Source organism: Monodelphis domestica, chromosome 2 (genome assembly GCF_027887165.1).
Source record: "Monodelphis domestica isolate mMonDom1 chromosome 2, mMonDom1.pri, whole genome shotgun sequence".
NCBI lineage: Eukaryota > Metazoa > Chordata > Mammalia > Didelphimorphia > Didelphidae > Monodelphis > Monodelphis domestica.
In genome coordinates, this window is record NC_077228.1 from 419,745,273 (window position 1) to 419,767,184 (window position 21,912).

The 21,912-nt window shown below is 34.9% G+C and overlaps 1 protein-coding gene across 4 annotated transcripts in view; it reads left to right on the forward strand.

Annotated features, from left to right (window-relative positions):
- Positions 1 to 21,912, forward strand: part of ADGRG6 (adhesion G protein-coupled receptor G6) — a 197,876-nt gene that overhangs the window by 86,520 nt on the left and 89,444 nt on the right. For all 4 annotated transcript variants that reach the window (XM_007484642.3, XM_016428924.2, XM_007484639.3 and 1 more), the window contains exons 3-4: positions 8,141 to 8,482; positions 11,600 to 12,220. In XM_007484642.3, the coding sequence (XP_007484704.2) occupies positions 8,141 to 8,482; positions 11,600 to 12,220 (963 nt within the window). The remainder of the gene's footprint in view (positions 1 to 8,140; positions 8,483 to 11,599; positions 12,221 to 21,912) is intronic.

The following is a 21,912-nucleotide window of genomic DNA, read 5'->3' on the forward strand; positions in this document are numbered from 1 at the left end:
AAATTGAGTTGGGTGTAAAGTCCTGATTCCTTATGCATACATAGTATCAGAATCTTTATATAATTAGAGCTAGAGCAGAAAGAGACTAGCCAACCCATTCTTTGTTTTTATAATCAGGAAACTGAGACCCCCTACCCCAATAAATGAGCTTGCCCCAAATTACATTATAAGCAACAAATCTGAGACTACAACACAGATCTCTTTACTCCTCATTTAATGTCTGTTTCATCACTATGTTTTGAATTCTAGTGGATATATTGTTTTGAGAGATTTCTTTAGCTTCGGCAATTATTTACTACTTTCTTTTATGCTTCCCCTTGTTTTTTAGTACTCATATGACTGTTCATTTTGGGGTTTTGGATTCATAATTCCACATTGCTTTCAGTATAAAATATATGGTCTTTATTTGTCATTCAAATCTCTTGACAATCTTCTGTCTTCCTACTTTTCTAATCTTCTTTCACTTTACTCCCCCCATATACCGTTTTGTGACTATATTCCTGGAACTACTTACTCTTCCTCTCCATATTCTGACCATGCATTAGCTACACCCCAGGACTGAAATAATCTGATTCTTTACCTCAATCCCTCAAGACTCAAAACAAATCTCATGTAGGTCTTTCTCTTTTCTTCCTGTGAACCTTCACTCTGAGGTTACCTTCCAGATGTCTTTAAATATTTTGCATGGCATGTCTCTTCCATCAGAGTGTGAGGACAAGAACATTCGTATTTTTTTTTGGATCCCTAGTGCTTGATGCAGTTTTTGGCAAATAAGTAATTAATGAATACTTGTGGATTACAGGATGAAATTTCTTCAAATCTAAAGGAAAATAGACTTGCATATGTGATAAATAGAATAGTCACTTGACAGACTTGCAGATTTACATAGATTGGAGACAGATGGGTAGAGAATTTTAAAGTAAAGTTCATTTTGTAACAATTTACCTTTAAAAACACAAGGAGATTTTCTAACAAAAGTTTTAGGTTTGGAAGTTAAACGAGAGTTTAAATGTTTCTTCATTGTAAGCTATTAATTTCTAAAAGTAATTTTCATTAGTGATGAAGTAATCTGAAATAATGAGACAGATGGCATTTTTAAACATGGGTCCCACATGTAAAATGGAAAGTTTTACTAGGAAACCATTCTGCTTTTGCTTTTTTTGGTCATCAACAATAAGAAGTGGTTTTCTCCTTAGATGTTTCCTACTACCGAAGCTGTTTATATGAAAAAGTGTCCTGTTATGGACAAAATGACATCAGTCTTGTCTATACTTTGCTCACTCCCAACTTGGGATCGTTTTTTCATGCTACCATTTATATGCACAGACCTGAGTTTCTTGGATGCTCTTAAATTAAGGCTGTTTTGGAAAGTTTGGCTCAAATGATACTGCTTGTCCAGTGAACATCAATTCTCAACTAGCCAAGTTAACTACTGGAGGGTATATGGATAAGCCCAGGTCTTTAGTTATTGATTTAAGATCCCCTATTCTACTTTTATGACATACAATCAGCACTAACATTAAAAAATAAATGATTAACTTTACCCATCCACTTCAAATTGCTTATAGTAAGAGGAATGACCAGAAGGCTCTCAGAAGAAATAAGCACAGATAATTTTCTCCTGAAAAATGGAGAATTTCCTGTTTATATGTTGTAGTTTCATCCCAAAATATCACTAACATCAAAATTAATCACATTATGAATTCAGTAAGTTAGAATTTCATTTAGCCAAATAAATAAGACCATACCAACTTCCTGGCATTATGTTAAGAAGTTCTGGTAATCTATTTTTATTTGTGGCTTGTAGTGTTACCTGGTAAATGTTAGTAGTTATTAAATCTATGGCATAGCTGTGACTTAATCCCTTTGAATATAGCTCTTCTACAATTACCACATTTAATAATCACTTGCAGTTGTCACAAACTTTGCCCAAATTTAACTGTTTAGTTGACATCCCATCACTAAATTCTAAATATCAGATTAGTCAGTCTGTTCCTGTCTTATGCTGGCTATCAGTAATCATTTCCTTTTGTTTACCAAGCCATTGGTCCCCTCCATGTTAGCTTCTGATAGTAATCATTTTCATGACCCCTTAGAGTTATTGATAACATTTCTTCTTTGACTTTCTTTCAAAAGAGCTACTACACTAGTAAATTATGGAAATGTTGTAAATATAGCTAGGTTGTACAATGTACATTGTAGAATGCCATGTCTGGAGTCAGAAAGATATGAATTCAAATCTTGTTTTAGACACTGACTAGCTGTGTGATCCTGAGCAAGTCATTTAACCTCTGTTTGCCTCAGTTTGCTCTATCTATAAAATGAGGATAATAATAGCAGCCATCCCCAGCGTTGTTGTGAGGACCAAATGACATAATAATTGTAAGGGCATAGCATACTGCCCTGCAATAGTGAGCACTATATAAATGTTAGCTATAGAATATATAAAATATATATAATATATATATGAATTTTAGGAAATTATTTAAAATTTTTTATTATGTTCTCATAGATAAGAGGAAAGATATGGTTTGTTTGGTAATGAAATTAAGTTGATTCATAGGTGGTTGAATTTATATGCTCAGTGTTAATTAACACACACACACACACACACACACACACACACATATATATATATATATATATATATACACATATAAGCATGGAAAGAGGTCTGCAATTGGATGCTTCAAAACTCTTTTTAACTTTGTTCTGATAAACTTTACTTTTTTAATCTAGGACTTGAGTAGAGACTATAATGACACACTTATTAGATATGTTGTTGAATGATACAAAACTCATACCATGTATGGCAAAATCAGGGTACAAAAATATCTGGAAACATTGCTACGATGAAATAAATTAAACAAGATGAAGTTTTTTTTTTTTTTTTTTTTTTTAAGATGAAGTTTAATGAGGGATAGATATAAAAAAGTACACAATTAATGTAAAGCTTGATCAACATATAAAAGTTAATACCAGGGAGACTAGTCAAGACAACAGTATATGACTTATGAATTCTGCTTAAATGCAGACTCACTATGAATAAGAAATTTAAGGTGGTCAGCCAAAAAACGTTATTTTGGGGGACAGAATTGAAAGAAATAGTCAATATCAAAGGGCAGGTAATTGTCTCACTGTACCCTACATTAAACTCCCTTTTGAATACTTTCCCAGTTTTGGTTGCCATAGATACTGACAAACTGGATCATTATCCAGGGGAAGATGATCACTATGGTAAGGGTATTAGACTTGGCACCCAACAAAGCGATGATAGTGGTAAATTGCTTTAAGAAGGATATAACATAACATCCAGGAATAAAGAGACAACAGGCCCTCTACTCTGCCCTCATGAAACCATGTCTAATGAATAAGTTTCAGCAATAGACACTACATATTAGACAGCTGGAGAAGAGCAACTAGGATGGTGAAGCATTTCAAGAAAATATTATATGAAAATGAATTGAAGGAGAAAGGAGAACCAGAGGTTAAGAAAAACTACACTTTAATAAATGAAGAGCTGCCATAAAGAAAAGAGATTAGAGTTATTTGTTTGGATAGAACAAAGAAGTAGGAGTAATGGGTGGAAACTGCAAAAGGCTAAAAAACACCTTCCTAAAAATAAGGGGCTATCCAAAGTGAAATGGGCTGCTTTGGAAGGCAATGATTCTACTGTGTTCCAGAAGGCAAAAGAACTAAGACTAATGGGTGGAAATTATGGTGAGCCAAAATCTCCTGTCTTGTAAGGAAGAACTTTCTAATATTGAACGTTGTCCAAAAAATGAAATTATTTTCCTTTTGAGGAAGAGAGTTCCACAACATAGAAGTGTTCAAGCAATGACTTGATGATCCAGGATCTTAAAAGAATGAGTGTGTACCTACAATAGGTAGTCAGACTAAATGTGGTTGTTATTCTATCTTTCCTGTTGGTATTAATTATAGCACTGAGATGATAATGATTAAAAAAATCTGTCAAGAAGTTGAACATATTCACTCTTTTAGGTATGTATGTACATAATTATATTATAGAAAGGTGTGTATGATCCCTGACAATATGTACCTAGGCCTGGATATTTTTGCTGTGCTAATGCCAACCACTGTCAGTATAAGGATATGCTTGATCTGGTTTTCTACATTATGGTGTATCTACAAATAATTAGGCAATGTTTATTTAGATTCTGTGTCATGAGAACCATTATGAAAGATAAATCTGAGATCTGTTATTTAGTGCAGTGACATCAGAGGGCTAGACCAGTTGCTTTCCAGTTTCCACTTGAATTATTTAAACAAAAATGAATAAACTGGTAGAGAGATGTTGGTCATCCACAAACTCCATACTAATGTATGAACTTTATTCATCTGCCAATGCTAAGGCATAGATAGAGACAGGAAGAGATAGAGAGAATAAAGAGAAGAGAAAGACAGAAAGGTGGTGGAAGAGAGCAGAAAGAGATAGAAACATAGGAACAGAGGCAGAGAAAAACATAGAGAATGGGAAAAGAGGGAGAGTACAAAAAGAAAGCAAAAGCATGAAAGAAAAAAGGAAGAGGAAAGAGAAAGGGAAAAAGAGGGAGACAGAAGCAGAGATATAGAGAGACAGAACAGAAATATTGAGAGAGAACATGGACAAAAAAAGTGGGAAGGAGTAAGAAAAGGAAGAGAAAGTAGAACAAAAAGAGGGGAAGAGAGGAGAAACAGAAGAGAAAGACAAATAGAGACAGAGAGAGGCAAGCAAAGAACTCAAATGGTTTGGATCTTTTTCATGTTTATTATCTCCCACCAGTTGAATATGGAATGCTTTCATACCAAAACCATTGTGGGTTCACTTCTGCCTCAGTCTGGTTTTAAACCATTCAGCAAAGCTACAAAAAAGAAAATTGGCTTAAGCCTTAATGGGGGTAGGGTGGGAGGGTTGTTCTTTGAGAAGGAGGCAGGTGTGAGAATATATGGGCAAGTGAAATGAAATACTGTTGTTTCTCTTTAGGGTCCCTTTGTTAGGGAGCATTTAGTTTCATCTCCTTGTCTGTTTTAGCTCTCAAACATCATTATTCATCTATCCTGAATTACCTCAACTAGAATGATAATCAAAAGGCTCATGTAATGTCACAAATAGCATTTGATGAGACTGCAGAACCCTTACTAAACTCCTATATACATTCTAATTCCACAAGCAGCAATGTAAAATAGAAAGAGACTAGCCTTGGAGTCAGAATACATCCTGTGTCACTGTGACTATTCATCTATCACTAAATTTTGGTTCCCTTTTTGTAAAGTGGGAATATAGCACTACTTGACTCAAAGAGCTGTTGTGGAAGGATTTACAAACAAAAAAAATAATATAAAAGCAATATGTTATGGTTATTCTTAACTTTGTGATTGTTCAGTCTTTTTAATCATGTCCACCTCATTCTGATCCCATTTGGGGTTTTCTTGGCAAAGATACTGAAGTGGTTTGCCATTTCCTTTTCGAGCTCATTTTACAGATGAGGAAACTGAAGCAACCTGAGTTAAAATGACATGCACAGGGTCACATAATAAGTATCTGAGGCTGGATTTGAACTTTGGTCTTCCTGTCTCCAAGCTCAACACTATCTGCTGTGCCACATAGCTGCTCCATTCTTAACTTTACCAGACCACTGAAGAGCCTGCTTTGGGACAGCTATGCAACAACTTGGGGGTCTGAATGGTGGGAAAACAGCTATGGCATTAAAAGAACTGCCTGGTGACCTTTGATCATGGTATTTACCCAAAGAGGGAAAATAAGAATTTATTACATCTCTACTATGTGCCAAACATTGTACTAGGCATTTTAGAAGTATTACTTAATTTTATAAAGGACAAAAGAGTTGTTATTATTTAGCGTTAGTGTTAAGCCAGGATGTAAGATTAAAGCACAGTAGTTCATGTGTGTATGTACATGTGTGTGTAGTTGTAGAACTAGATTGTTTTGAACTTATTTCCAAGGAGCAATCCCTGCTCAATTGGCCAAATAGCTTAATTAAGTCTTTCAGCCTTCCTGAATTGGCTGTATTTCCTGTATACTTTAATAAAAGCAAATAATTACATTAAAATTTGCATATATTTATCATCAATTGCCTCCTAACAACAGAATATAGTAAAATAATTACTACATGAATTGAATTTTTCTGTATTGAAAACTATTAAAATATATCTCTGTCTTATTTATCCTTTGGGATCTGAAATTCCTTTCCAGAAGGATAATTTTTTAAAAAGTGGTATTTTCTTGTTACAATGAGGCACTAGGATATGTGGGTGGGGTACCAACAAAAAATTCTGTTTTACAAAAGAGGAGAGAAATAAGATATAGATTTTTGCAAAATGTTTATACATGTATATATTTATATATAGTATTATGTTTAATAAATATTTATAGTTTTGGCTTTTTCTTACAGATTTTCAATTATTGAATATTTATGGGCAAGTAACGTAAAATAGTCATAAAGCCAAACACATTTTGGTGCAGGACTTTTTCATGTTGGAGTCACTGAAAACTTTTCTTTCATAAACTATAGGCATTAACCCCTATATCTGTATATACACAAATATATGTAAATATCCACATACATATATGTTTTTTTCTTTGTAGGCCCAAGCATGTAGCCCAGTGCCTGGCACACAGTAAGCACCTGATAAATATGTTTATCTATCAATTAATTTATTATCTTTGTCATTTCCTAATCTTTATGCCCTTAGCACGTAAGTGCATTATTATGTCTATAGCATGCACTAAACTAAATAAATGTTTGCCCAATGAAATCCAATAGTAGATAATAATTTGCTTTGCCCACAATGGCAACAAATAAATATTTCCTATCTTTAAATTACTTCAAAGACAAAAATATTTCCCTGAAATAAGGTACTTGATTTTAAGCCATTATTCTAAATCTTAGTATTTAAGAAAGTTGTTAATAGAATTAAAGAACAAATGCTGAAATAGTTCACCTAGCTTTCAAAGATGACTACTTTTCCCCCAGATATGACTTATAAACATTGGAAAATCTATTCCCCGTGTGTCCTCAAAGCTATATAGACAGACATAAATATCCAATAAGTTTAGGAATAATGACAAGGACTGCATGAATATGAAATCAATTGATTATTAGATGCTTAGGAATTTCAACTAAAATATAAAAATGTCTCCTATTTCACAGTTGGTGGCAGTAGATAACAGAGAGCCACTAAAAGGTTTTGGGAAAAGGGAGTGATGCCATCAGGTATATATTGAAGGATTAATATGAAAGCTGTATGAAGGATGAGAAGCAGCATAGCACAGTGAATATATAAATGCTCACTCTGAAGCCAAGAAGACCTGGATTTAAATCCTGTTTCTGACTCGTACTGGCTATGTAATTCTGGGTAATTCATTTAACCTCTTGGTGCCCTTGGCAAATCTTTCTATAAATTGCAGTGGAGTTGCCAACTTATTTTGATAGCAAGAGTTCCTCCTCTCCACTAAATGGTAAAAAGGCAAGTGCAGCCAGAGAAAATAGGAAGTTAGAAGGAAGAAAAGGAAGGAGAGAGAAGAGTAAGGAAGAAAGGATGGAGGGAAGAGGGAGGAAGAGAGCAAGGAAGGCAGAATCAACTTTTTTTCTTTAACCCCATAAAGAGAAAATGTAGTTTTAAACTCTGTGTGCATTCTCTCCATTTTCAGCTTGTTGAATTTTTGTGGCAGATAAATAGCACAACAGATTTAAGTGCTGTACTTGGACTCCTTCCTCAGCCTTACAAGCTATGTAACCCTAGACAAGTCATTTCATCTTTCTGAGACTGAGTTTCCTCATTTGTAAAATAGAGAAAATAATCCCATGTATCTCACGGGGTGCTGCTAAGGATCAAAGATAATATGTGTAAAGTACTTTGAAAACCTTAAAGGGATATAACAATATCAGCTATTATTATTCTCCTCAAATTTTATATTCCTTTACTTTTCTAGATACTGTTTGTATATATATATATAGAGAGAGATATTTTTTCCATCACGTGTTCATATAACTTGTCATAACCACAACTCAATGTATTTATGACCTATATTTGAATGCCTCTAATATATGAAACATTACTTCTGTTCTTATTTGATGTTTCCTACCCTTAATATTCTTTTCTTTGTTTTGTCCACCAGTTTGGGGATGTGCCAACTGCAGAGTCACACTCTCCAACCCTTCTGGGATTTTTACCTCTCCATGCTACCCCAATGAATACCCAAACAGCCAGGTTTGCATGTGGACCCTCCGAGCTCCAACTGGATACATCATTCAAATAACATTTAATGATTTTGATATTGAAGAAGCTCCCGATTGCATTTATGATTCATTATCCCTTGACAATGGAGAAAGCCAGACTAAATTTTGTGGAGCAACTGCCAAGGGTTTATCATTTAACTCAAGTGCGAATGAGATGCATGTGTCCTTTTCAAGTGACTTCAGCATCCCGAAGAAAGGCTTCAATGCCAGCTACATCCGAGGTATGTAAACTGAAAGAAGTGCCAAGCTTCTGCTTTTATTTAACATGTGTTATAGTAAACAGACAACAGAATTCAAAGGCAGACTTAAGCTCTTTAAGTCTGTGATTTGAATTTGACTTTCAAGGCAAGTTTGTGTCAAAACTGAACAATATATAGATCCAGGTCCAGGATTTGGTTACAGTAGGACTGTATTATTTAGATTATTTAGATGTAGAAAACATGAAGACTATTTGGAATATGCATAAGTTGTTTTCTCTGTTAGTAATTAGGTCTTTGTAATTATAACTAATTCAGTTGTCAATTTAAAACATGTATATCTGTGGATTAATTTTTGATTTTTGGAATGCTATCCTTTCAAGATTTATACCAGGGTACAAGTATAGAATGTCAACATGTCAATGACTATAAATAAGGCATTATAAACTAACAACTTTGATATGAAGCTGGAGGATTCATTTTTTGCCCGACTCCCCCCAATTCGCCTACTTCTTGAAGTTCAGGTTGAGTAATTGAACACATACTGTGTAAGTGACCCTAGGCAAGTTATTTAATAATCTCTCAATGTCCTGTGTAATTCTCTGAGATGATAAGTAAGAGAACAGATGTCAATCTATACTGGTGGAGGGAGTTTGTTTATAGGACCAGTGAAATCACTTGTCTAGTTAAAAAAATTAAGTTGTTTTCTGTGCCAAAATAATTAGAAAGCATACTCATAATTTAACTTTATAGATGAGAACAAATATTATTAATTCTAAATGTAAGAATTCTACAAAACTTTTGACTTTAAAGAAAAAACCCTATTTTTAGTACAACTTTTGAAATAATCTTCCATGATGAACCTCAAGTAATTAGGGCAAAAATACTTTCAAAATTTTCAAAGGAAATTGTGTTTTCAGTATTTTATGCTATTTTATTTACCAAAGTACATATGTATATTCTTGAAAATTGATCATATCTAATACTGTGTATGATATACATTTAAAGTACATTTTAAATCTGTAATCATAGTTTTATAGTTTTTATTAAGTCATTTTTCAATACTGTCCAACTCTCTGACACCATTTGGGGTTTTCTTGCCAGATATAGTGGAGTGGTTTGCTGTTTCCTTCTCCAGCTTATTTTACATACAAGGAAACTGAGGCAAACAGGGCTAAGTGACTTGCCCAGGGACACAACTAATAAGTATATGAGGCCAGATTTGAACTCAGAAAAATGATTCTTCCTGACTCCAACCCCACACTCTATCCACTGTGCCACCTAGCTTCCCCTTTTTCATATTTTTTATACCCTTGCCTTGAGAGAGCCAGAATTTCCCAGAGTTATTTTAATGGGAAACAATTAAAAATTTGATGAGAGATGAAAAAATTACTTGAGGCAGACTTTGTATTTTTTCCTTCCATCTCTCCAGAGTCATTTAAAATAATCCTGATTTTGGTTTTGTAAAAAGACAAAGTTTTTCATGCTATTTTTGTGGAAAAGATGGAGTGATGTAGGATAGAACAATTATATGAATTTAGAACCTGTGGATTGGGTGATAATATTAGACTTCATCAACTGAGATCCAATCTATTGAGCTATAGGTAGTTGTCCTACAGAATGAGAGATATGAGACACAAACACATACACATGCACACACAGACACACACACACACACACATTTTCCAATCCATCCCCAAATCTTTCACATTACTGATTACCCTTATCTGGGCACTCTATCAATGTTTTTCTTAAGATGTGATACTCATAGTTCAGTGAATATAATAGATACCGGAAAAGTGGCGTTTATCTCAAAAAATATTGAGTGCTGAATGGATACTTCTGAAATGAATGTAGCCTTTGTACATAATAATCATCAGAGTAACAACTCCTCCAAAAGCCCACACTGATTTCTCACCATTATAGACAGAAAGGGATTGGACCTGTGATTTCACTGATACAGGAATTTCCTGCGTGAGGAAATTACCCTTTACCAATGAAGTTTAGCACCTTCTCTGAGATTTCATATATTTATTACACATATTCAATAAGTTTATGGACTGAAGAGAACTAGGAGGTAGCTAAATTTAAGGAACTGGATGGACATTATGCTATTTGGAAACAGTGTAATGAGTGTATTTAGTATCTTTTCTATTCCCGTTTTAGATGGTTTGGTTTTCATTAGTTTCCCCTTTAAAAAGGAAATCTAACTTCATTTTTTCCCAGCTAAGCACATTATCATCAAGAGAAGTCTATGATAGAGAGTACAGTTGGAAAATGTCAGAAGGCATTATGCTCCTTTTTAATTTTTTTTTTAAATCCTTACCTTCTATCTTGGAATCAATACTAAGTATCAGTTCCAAGGCAGAAGAGTGGTAAGGGCTAGGTGATTGGGATTAATTGAAATGCCCAGAGTGACCCAGGTAGAAGTATCTGAGGCTAGATTTGAACCCAGGTCCTCCCAAATTTAGGCCTGGAGCTCTACCTACTGAGCCAGCTAGGTGTCCCTCAGATTTTATTTTTTTTTAAGATTTTTCTCCTAATTAAACATGAAAAATAATAGACAATAAAATTACCCTTTTCCTCTTTCTGAAATTTCTAATATTAAAAACTGCAGCAGAAACTGCATAGAATTATTGCCTCCCTGATCATATGTGGGTGTTTTCCACAATTCAAATACTGAAATCTGTTCACTAGTTAGTGACTTGGCTGGCCTGAGTCCCCAGGGTTTCCCATTGTGATCTAGCCAAGGCTTTGAATGAGTAGGGATTCCCTTTATTGGGCCTCTCTGTGCCTCCTCATATTATAACTAACTCAATATCTACCCCAATAGCTTACAAATAGATGGCCTGATAGAGGTGAGCCTTAAGGATAGGAGGTTAATCAAGGGAGAAATTATGGTGGAAAGTGATCACAGAAAAGGGGTATGGTCTAGTGTAGGAGAATTTGGCAATGAGTTGGCTATAGTAGTGGGATGGTCAAGGAAACCGAGGGGAGTGCCAAAGAATGAGGGGAAAGCACGGTTCCAGTAAATTGATCCATAGCAAAGAAATGCAGTATATTAGGGTTTTAGCAAGTCCCAGTTCTGGAACTAACATGTCTTTTTGTGTTCTCTTTTATTGTTGCTGTGTTTTGTACTAGTTGCTGTGTCCCTGAGGAATCAGAAAGTCATTATTCCCCAGACCACAGATGCTAACCAGGTGTCTGTTGCAAAAACTGTCTCGATTCCAGAACTCAGTGCATTCACTGTATGTTTTGAAGCAACAAAAATTGGCAATGAAGACGACTGGATAGCTTTCTCTTACTCAGATGCTTCATCAACACAATTGCTGAGCTTTGGAAAGGTCAAAAGGGGATACTTCCTCTCTATCTTCGGTGTGGAATGCCCACTAAACAAGGTTTTATCAGTAGATTCACAGGAAGATATTTTCACTGAAAACTTTGAACAACTGTGCCTAACTTGGAATAGCTCTTTAGGCTCTGTCAGCGTGAATTTCAAAAGGAGCTATGAAACAGTTATATGCAATTCTACCATTAGCAAGGTTATTCCTGGGAATGGGAAATTGCTGCTGGGTTCCAACCAAAATGAAATAGCCTCTTTAAAAGGGGACATTTACAACTTTCGCCTTTGGAATTTTAACATGAATTCCAAAACTCTGTCCAACCTCAGCTGTAATGTGAAAGGGAACGTTGTCGACTGGCAAAATGATTTTTGGAATATCCCGACCTCAGTTCTGAAAGCTGAAAACAACCTAAGTTGTGGTAAGTATGTATAGCAAAAGACCTTTCCTTCCTGAGCTCCTCCCCATTGTTCTGAAAATTTGTTTGTCTGCAATAAATTAGTGTATGTCTCTAAAACAGGAGAAAGGTTGGTTTTTTTTTCCCTCCTCATCACTATATTTGTTTTATTTTTTTTTTCTCAACTTGACTCTCAGCTCTGCAAAATGTAATTTTTGCTATGGGGTTTGTTTGTTCTTTTTTAAAACATTTAGTCAAAGCTTCCTGCTCACTTCCCATGTGTCACATGATATTTAGTGATCTATCATTAACATATTTATACTTCTATTTTTTAGTCACCATATAATCTAAAGATGAAATTTAATTAGATTTAAAAGAGGAAAGTACTAAATAGCAATAAAGTTCTTATTCCTCCCTACTGATTTAATTAAAAAAAAAGTAGTTGAGCTAATGAATTAACTGATACTTTGGATGGAAATTTACCTTAAGTCAAAAAAATAGACAAGATCAGTATCCAACTAGGCAATCATTAGATAGTCTTTACATATAGAAACTATTGATTTCACAAGTTATCCTTGAGATCCAGAAGGACCTGACTGTAAAGAACAACAGAGTAAAGTCTGATGTAAAAGGAAACCATTTGACCTCTTATGGTATCTTCTTTTGGTTGTGTTTGACATTTCACATTACAGACTTAAACTGAAGCCTGTCAGATGGCAGAAAGCAAATTACTTAAGTAAATAAAATATTGGTATTCCCCATAGTATTAATTAAAATACAAGCAAGGCTCCTATTATTTTTGTAATTGCTAGTTTTGATTAATCTTTTCCTCACCAATCATCTCCTAAACCAATGAAATCAGAGATTAAAACTATCAGTAACACTACATATAGTCAATTCCTGATTATTCCCACTAATGTAAGGGAACTGATTTTGACTCCCAAAATAAATTCTGCTTAGATTTCAAGTGAAATATTGAATTTATCTTGGAACAGGAACATAACTGACCTAGAGGGAATCCACAGCACTTCAAACAAAGCTATGAAGATTTGAATGAGGCAGACCTAGAAAGTGAGAGCTTCTTGTCCCATCCCCCACCAGACTTTGTCAGTCTGAGGAACTGATTAGCTTCTGTTGCTTGCCCTCCCATTAAGTTTATTGACTGTCTGGCCCACACTTTCCCTGCAGGAGGTAGGAGGCAATTAAGTGATGTGACTTCAGAGGTATTTCCTGGTGGGTGGGTGGAAAGATGGTCAATTATGACCCTCTTCCAGAAAGAGACTCCAGAATGCTCTGAGGGCTGGGTGGTGTTTCCCCAGTTAGCCCTTCCCAATCCTGAAGTTATCACAAGCTGAACCTCCAAATTTAACCACAGTTCAGCTTGCACAAAACCTTCTGGAGCAACTGGAGCAAGCACTGGGTGAATAAGCCAGCATGTGCTTCCTTTATTTGAGTGCCCTCTAGTTTAGATGCCTAATTTTGCCAATCCCCTACCAGTCATTGAAAGGTCAGGGCACCAGCTACTTAGAGTGACTGCTTTCTATTCCATATAATGACCCCTTTAAACATCCAATTTTGGTAGCCCAGAGCTTCTAAGTGTCCAGAGAAAACAGGTTCTTTGGAATTCCTTCATTGGCCCAGCCTCACCTCACCCTCTTTTGTTTGACTAGCTATGTACACAAGATGAGTAGGTATAATCTAGTATTATCAGTAAGACTTGTTCATTGTGGATCTAAGTATAAAGATCAATTCCATCTCTGTGCCTTTGAATGAACTACTAACCCCCAACCATCACCATTTCAAAGGATTGAATTTCCTTCCAGGCCAAACTGAGGAGCCATATGTTGGAAGGGACCTCAGAATTCTTCAATCCAACTTCTTTTTATAGATGAAGAAATAGAGACTCATTGGGGTGAAGGGGCTTGCCACAAATCAAATAGGCTATAAATAGTAGTGTCTGGAAGTGAACCCTGGTTCTCTGACTCCAAATCCTGTGTCTTTTCCAGTGACCTACGATGCCCACACTTCTCGTATTTCTCTCTTCAACCTTTACACAGTTCAAAATGATCTTTTTCAGATACCTTCTAGAATTTTCCTTGTACTTCTGTTTATACTTGTCACAATCTCTCTTGTACCAAAATTATTTATGAATATATTATAGCAACCTTGTAGACTTTAATCCCTCTGGTAAAAAGGTCTATGTTTCATTTCTCTTTGTATTCTCAGAGCCCATATACTTTGTGTCCATTGGATAAAACTGTAATATTACCTTCTATGTTGTTGTTCAGTCATTTCAATTGTGTCCAATTCTTTGTGAGTCCATTTAGAGTTTTCTTGGTAAAAACCCTGGAGTAGTTTGCCATTTCTCTAGCTTATTTTACAGCTGGGGAAATGGAGACAAATAAAATTAAGTGATATGCTCAGCATCTCACAGCTAGCAAGTACCTAAGGCCAGATTTGAATTCATGAAAACAATTCTTCCTAATTTCAGGTTGGGCACTCTATCCACTGTGCCACCTAGTTGCTCTCTTTAGCCCCCAAGTGATTATCAAACTTCATACCTCTACATATTCTAATTCTCATCTATATGTTTCCTTCAATCCTCCCAATAGAGTGGAAACTTCATTTTTTTTCTTTTAACATCTCAAACTTCTCAATGTGCTCTTTGGATTTGTCCATCTGACAGTTTTTATTCTCAGTTCTTGACCTGGCCCCTCTTTTTCAGACCTTAAATAAGGCATTCCAACTCCCTAAGCAACTAGTGCATTGTCTATGCATGGAGGCATTTGCAAAATCTTTGCTATTGAGAGAAAAGTCTTTTTATTTGGAATCTGTAACCCCGAGAACATATTACACAGCTAAGTATATTTGTTGACTGGATTAAATCAAATTGTGTTGTCTGTATGCCAAAAGCAGAATAATCAAAAGAGATTCTTCTGACTTCTAATTTGAAGTCTCCATGTTTCATTTGTCAGTGCCTTCAAGCTTCCCCCCACCTCCATATATTTTTTTCTTCAAACTTTACAACCTTCAACAAATTTGAATGGGTTTGGTATAGAAGTATAACTTGCTAGTGACTAAGTACATCAACGATGACTTCATTTAGGGGACTGAATGTTCACATGCTCAGTGGAATTTAGCCCTGTTACTTTATAGTGGTCTTCCTGAATTCAAAGTGACTTTTAATAGCGTCATTACTTTTACTCATGGCCTGGATTAGAAATGATGGGGAAGGAATTTCCTGCTGCTTAATGATCATCTTTGGGAGTTGAAGAGCTGTGTCAGTTATAAACTACCAGGAAATACCTATAACAGATTATTTGAATGCCTTTTAACTGAGCAAAATTGTAATAAATAAATAAAATTATATATTATTAGTGTTTTAACCTTCCTACACTCCACCCATTCCCCAAAAGTCCATTGTTATTCACTGATTATAGAAATTCATTTCCTCAGAACTAATGATCATGCAATAACCAATGAAGAAATAGGACTGCATTCCAAACATTCCATTGAACTGACCTTGTCAGTTAAATATGCAGTTTTTATTCCAAGAGCAACTCTCAAAAGAAAATGCAATGACTTTTCCAAGTGTGAATTATTAAAATAAATAAAATTTGAATTCAAAAGTATGACAGTAAAACAAAACATTTACTATCAAAATTATGGTACCTGGGATCCACTTGATGAGTCTCCCAGTCATAGTGAGATCAACATATTCTTGGTAAAAATTTCAGCTATTTTAAAGTCAGCATGCCTGTTCACAAACTTAAAATATTGCTGACTGAAGAGGGGATTTTTTGGGGACAATTTTTATTTAGTTTAATTTTCTTCATGGATCCCTTTTTTTAAAACTAAAATTTTAGTTATTTAATAGTTCTTTGCATCTTTATAATGATAGAAAATATTTTTTCTCTGGAATTTCAGTAGCTAAGTCCAATTTTATGACATTTCTATGTATGTGTATATGTATAGATAAGTGCTCATTTTCACTTTACATACACATGTATGTAGACATATGTGTATTATATAAATAAAACAAATGCCTATATTATTTAGTATACCCTGCATCATATATATGTATATATATACATATATATATATATATATATATATGTTTGCGAGTATATCGTGGCTAAATGTCATGAGTAGAATAAAATCTTTCACTGGCCAATTTCTATCATTGATCAAAAAATTAATGGATTTTATTTGTATTAGTAATTTTATTTCTGGTTTAAAAATTTACAGAGAAGGTTGCCCCTTCTTAAAGATTCCAGCATTTTGTCTCAATGAATGCTGAAAGCACATGTGAACACTATTTTATTTTTTATAAAAACATGCTACTTCATCCCTCTGTAATTTTGGATACTTTTGACCATTTCTTCTTGACACTCTTCTTTCAGTTTTTGTGACACTGCTCTTCTACTTATCTGAATGTCTCCCAGGCTCCTTTGATGGATCTTCATCCAGAGGATGCCTGCTTATAATGAGTGTTCTCTAGGACTCTGATACTGGACCTCTTTCTTCTCTTTTCCCTCTACATTGTTTTGCTTAATAATCTTGTGTATTCAGTCATTATTGCCATGTAAATGATACTCAGTTCTATTTGTTTAATTCTAACCTTTCTTCTGAACCTTCAGCTCACCTACTCAAAACTGCCTTTTGGATATTTGAAACTGGAAAACTTCTAGATAGCTTAAACTCTCTGTGATCCAAACGGAATTCATTGTCTTCTCCTCCAAATCCTTCCCTCTTTAATTTCTCTGTTACTATGGAAAGTATTACAATCTTCTCAGTTACCCAGATTCTCAATTTATCCTCAATTCTTCATTCTTTAATCCACTCCATATCTGATCTATTGCTAGTTCCTGTTGATTCTATTTTCATAATGTCTCTCATACATACTTCATTTCCTTTGATCCTGTTATCACCCTGGTGCTGATCCTTTGCCTCAAGTCTCTTCTCACTCTAGTCAATCCTTCACATTGCTGCCAAAGTAAACTTCCCAAATTGATTTCCCGTCATCATCACCCTTTTTTCAGACTCAATAAACCCTAGTGGCTCCCTATTGCCTCCAGGATCAAATAAACAATTTTCTATTTTATATTCAAAAGCCTTCATAAACTGGCCCCCTTCCACCTTCACAATCTTCTAATTCTCTTCTCCACTTACTTACATTCTAGGGACACTGGCTTCCTTTGCTGTTCACTGCACAAAACCCTATCATCTCACTCGGTACATTTTAACTGTCTGTGCCACTTGCGTGCAAATCTCTCTTTCATCATCCCTATCTCCTGGCTTTCTTGGCTTCTTTCAAGACTCATAAAAATAATCTCACATTTGATAAAAATCTTTTCCATTTTCTTGTTAATGCTAATACCTTCTTTCTGAGATTATCTCCAATTTATTCTGTATCTCTATATTGTTTGTACACAGATATTCACATATGTTTCCCTACCTTCGAGTGTGAGCTTCTTGAGAACAATAATTGTCCTTTGTTTTCCCCCTTACTTTGTACCCATGGTGCATAGCAGAGTGCTTGGCAAGTAGTGGTGACATAGTAAATGCTTCTAGAGTTAACTCGCTATATTGAATTCATTCATTTCTTCTTGCCCCACCAGAATGAGAAAATTAAGCCTGTTTTCATACTGAGAAAATGTTATAGGTAATGATTTTGTTGTTCATAGATGCTGTATAGCATATTTTATGTTACATAAGGAAATTATCTCTATTATAATTTTTACAGTAATTCTCTTCATGATTACATTGAACTCCAGTCTGCTACAGAATAATCTGGATAACACTACTCTAACTTGTACCGTTTTTTACTTAGACCATCTCAGATTTTCCCCCTTTTAGTTGAAATAAACTAATAACTTTTCTTTCTTCAACTTTACTATAAACCCTTAGAAGTTCAGGTTTAGTGAATTCAACTTCACCTTTTTTTCTTTTTTTAATATTAGAACAGTTCTAAGATTTTGGTAGTCATCATCATTTTAGTTATGTAAAATACTTTGTTATTTGGAATTGTATAGTCTTCCTTTAATTACATGTAAGGATAATTTTTCCACTGAATATGCTACTCTATAAATTACTTAGAACAGTTGTTTAATTTTATGAAAAACTTTCTCTTCTTCTCTCTCCCTCTTTTTCTCTTTCTCCCCTCTCTTCCTCTTTCCTTTCCTCTGTGTTTTTCTGTCTTCCTTCCTCCCTCTTTCCCTCCCTTCCTCTCCATCCTCTGACCAGGCTAGAAGTAGAACAGTCACTCATAGCGACTATGTATGATCAACACAGAACTTCATTTTTTGATACACTGGCCATTTTACACCCCTTCAAGCAGCTTAGGGGATCAACCTATTTTGGCTAGACTTAGTGTGGACATCCTATCATCTTTATCCCTACCATAGTTCAGAATTCCAAAGTTCAATCTGTCCACCATCCTCAGCCTCTTCAGAAGCAAAAATTATAGACATATACCCAATAATGATTGTTATTATTTTTGTTGTTGTTTAATCTTAAGGAGAAAGAAGAGAAAATATTTTATTTAATATTACAGAATCTTTGAGATGAAAAGAACCTCAGAGGCCTTCTAGTCCAGGAATCCTTTCTATAATATTTCTAACAAAGGTTCAGTAATGGGTCTTTTCTTGAAAACCTTCTACAAAGGGAAACCTGATATCTCCTGATCTAAACTATTCTGTGAAACAGTTTGATTGTTGAGAAGTAATTGCTCAAGCAAAAAATATATCTCTTTCTAACTTCTGTCCATTCTTCCTAGTTCTATCACTCTTTTTTCCTAGTTCTATCCTCTGAGTCTAAGCAAACCTCGAATCTTATTTGGCACATGAAAGTTTTTCAAAAGGCCAATATCACTAAACACCCATCCCCTGCCCCAGTTATGTTCTTTAAGATAATTAGCTGTGATTATTCCAACTGATCCTTGAAATCCCTTATCATCCTAGTTATTCTAATCTATAGATTCTCCAGTTTGTCATTGTTCTTTCTCAAATGTGGTGCCAAAAATGGAATATCATCATCCCACTATTGGTTTGACCAAGGCAGACATAAAGAAATGCTGCATTCTCTCAGGACCTTGATAATATACCTCTCCTAATGCACTTAAAAATTGTTAAAGCTATTTTTTGACTGTTATGTGATGTAGTTGACTTGTATGGAACTTTCAGCCCAATAAAACCCCCTAGATCTTTTCCACAGAAATTGTTGTCTAGCCATAGTTTTCCCTATTTTATGCTAAAGATGTCAATTTTTTGAGCCTAAATATTCATCTGTATTAAATTTCATCTTGTGAGTCACTTCATCATTCTAGCCATCCAGAAACTCTTTATATCCTTAGTTTCTTATCTAATATGTTAGATTGCTATCTGCAAATTTGATAAACAAGTTATCTCTGTCTTTAAATATAACCAAGTGTCCAGATGTTAGATGTAAAGTATTATAGACTCAACATCAGTCTTTTTAGCCATACTTTATATCATCTACCCAGTGTGAGAGAGAGGGAGGAAAGGAAGAAAGGGGGAGGAGAGAAAGATGGGGAGGAAGAAGAGAGAAGAAAGACACAGACACATAGACAGAGATAGAGAAACACATAGAAATATTTGCTGCTGGTGTCTTACCTACCAATGATTGAGAGTCAATATGCCCATGAAAATGAATCCACAAATGTTGCAGCGAATATTAAGCTGATATCTTTATTGCATCAACAGAACAAAGGGGACAAAAATACATTAAGGCTTTGTGTGCTTATGAAAACAAGCAGATTTGAGCCAATTTCTCAAAACCTTCTATTGATGTTTACTGTTTTGATGTCCTCCAGGGAGTATTATCTTGATTAATTCCTTAACAGTCTTCTGTTTTGTAAATCTGTTAGCCAAGGAAAGTTGACATTAAATAAAAATAAACCACCTGTTTTTGGTTTCATTCTTAGGTGACTTGAGCAGGATGCCTCTTAGGTACAAATATTCTCAAAATGGAATGGAGTAGAAATTAAAAAGTTCTGGCAAGCCAATTTTAGTTAATGATGAATTTTCAGGATCAACTGTTTTAGAACCACAAAGGACTATAGAAATATTCTAGTCTAATCCCTTCATTTTACAAATAAGGAAATTGAAATGAAGTGTATTTACCCAAAGTAAGTCACAAAGATTGCAAGTGCAAACAATTTTGAATAAATAAAATGATAGATTTCTTAAGTGGCACTAAGTTATAGGAGCATGGCTTTTGAGCCACAATAAATCTCTGAGACCATCTTGTCAAACATCTTTATTTTGCATATGAGAACAATGAGACACAGAAGTAAAATGTTATTAAATTGCATTAAATGTAAATTGTTTGTTTGTTTGGTTGATTGTTCTTTTACTTGAAAAGGGCCAAAATGACATCACTAGTAATATCTTTTGACTTATACATAAATTGGATATGTTAGGCAGAGTTGGGCAAAGTCATATTCCCCCACTCTCTCTTACTCAGTTTCAAAGTCCAGTGGCAAAACAAGAGTCAAGATGACTAGTTAAGCTGACTGCTCAAAATTACAAAGGTGACAGATCCAAGTTTTGAACCCAGATCTTACAATTACAGTTCCAGTTCCCTTTCTACTCTGCCATGATGAATCATTATCATTACAAATAATCTAGGGGCAGCTAGGTGGCTTAGTGAAGAGAGAGAGCCAGTTCTGGAGATGAGAGGTCCTCAGTTCAAATCTGGTCTCAGATACTTTCTTGCTGTATGACCTGGGGCAATTCACTAGCTCTTAATGCTCTTTAGCCCTGAAACCAATACTTAATATTAAGGGCTTTAAAAAATAATCGGGTCTATACTTCCTAGTATTTTACATAATATCTGAACTTGAAAGATATTATGGAACTTTTTTTATAACAAAGTATTCATTTTACAGGTGAAGAAATAGAGAATCAGAAAGATGGTCATCTGTCTAAGGTCACATGGTTTGTAAGAGATAGTCATGCCAACTCCAGAGCTCTTGACTCTCAGTCCAGAATCCTTTTAACTTCAACATATACCTTCCACTGATACTGTGGATTACTGAAGACTATATATACGTATGCATGTATATATATATATGTAAGGTCAGATAGGATACATAATGAATAAAATAGAGGTGAACCCACTGTATCTAATTCATCTCAGACAACTCCATTATTTCAAAAACTAGGATTGAGATACTAGGGGAGAGATATTTTATCACCTTATAATGTTGAAATTGAAGTGTCAACCATTCACAAATAATGGTGATTCAAGGGGTTAAAGAAATTGTGTTGAATTAGGCCTTTTTACTTTTTCTTCCTTCCTTCTTTAGGTACTTTATTGGGATGTGAATATAATTTCTGAATTGATTCCCTCCCCCCCCAACATTGCCTCCCTTACCCTGCTCATCTTCCTTTACCTTTTTTCACCATTACTTTGATGGAGCAGGGAGCACCCTGGTGCATCAGAGACATCCACTTATATAGAATGTTATATTTAGGAAACAAGAAGATCTGTTTGGCAGGAATCTAAATGAGTGAATGGGAGTCTTGCACAGTAAGTCTGGAGAGGAAGGCTGGGAACAATTTGTGAAGGTTTTTAAATGCTAAACTGAGGACTTTGTATTTTATCTTAAGGCTGTAAGAAGTCTATGAAGGTTCTTCAGCAGGGGAATATTTTGGTAAAATTTATAATGTAGAATGGATTGGATCCTTCCC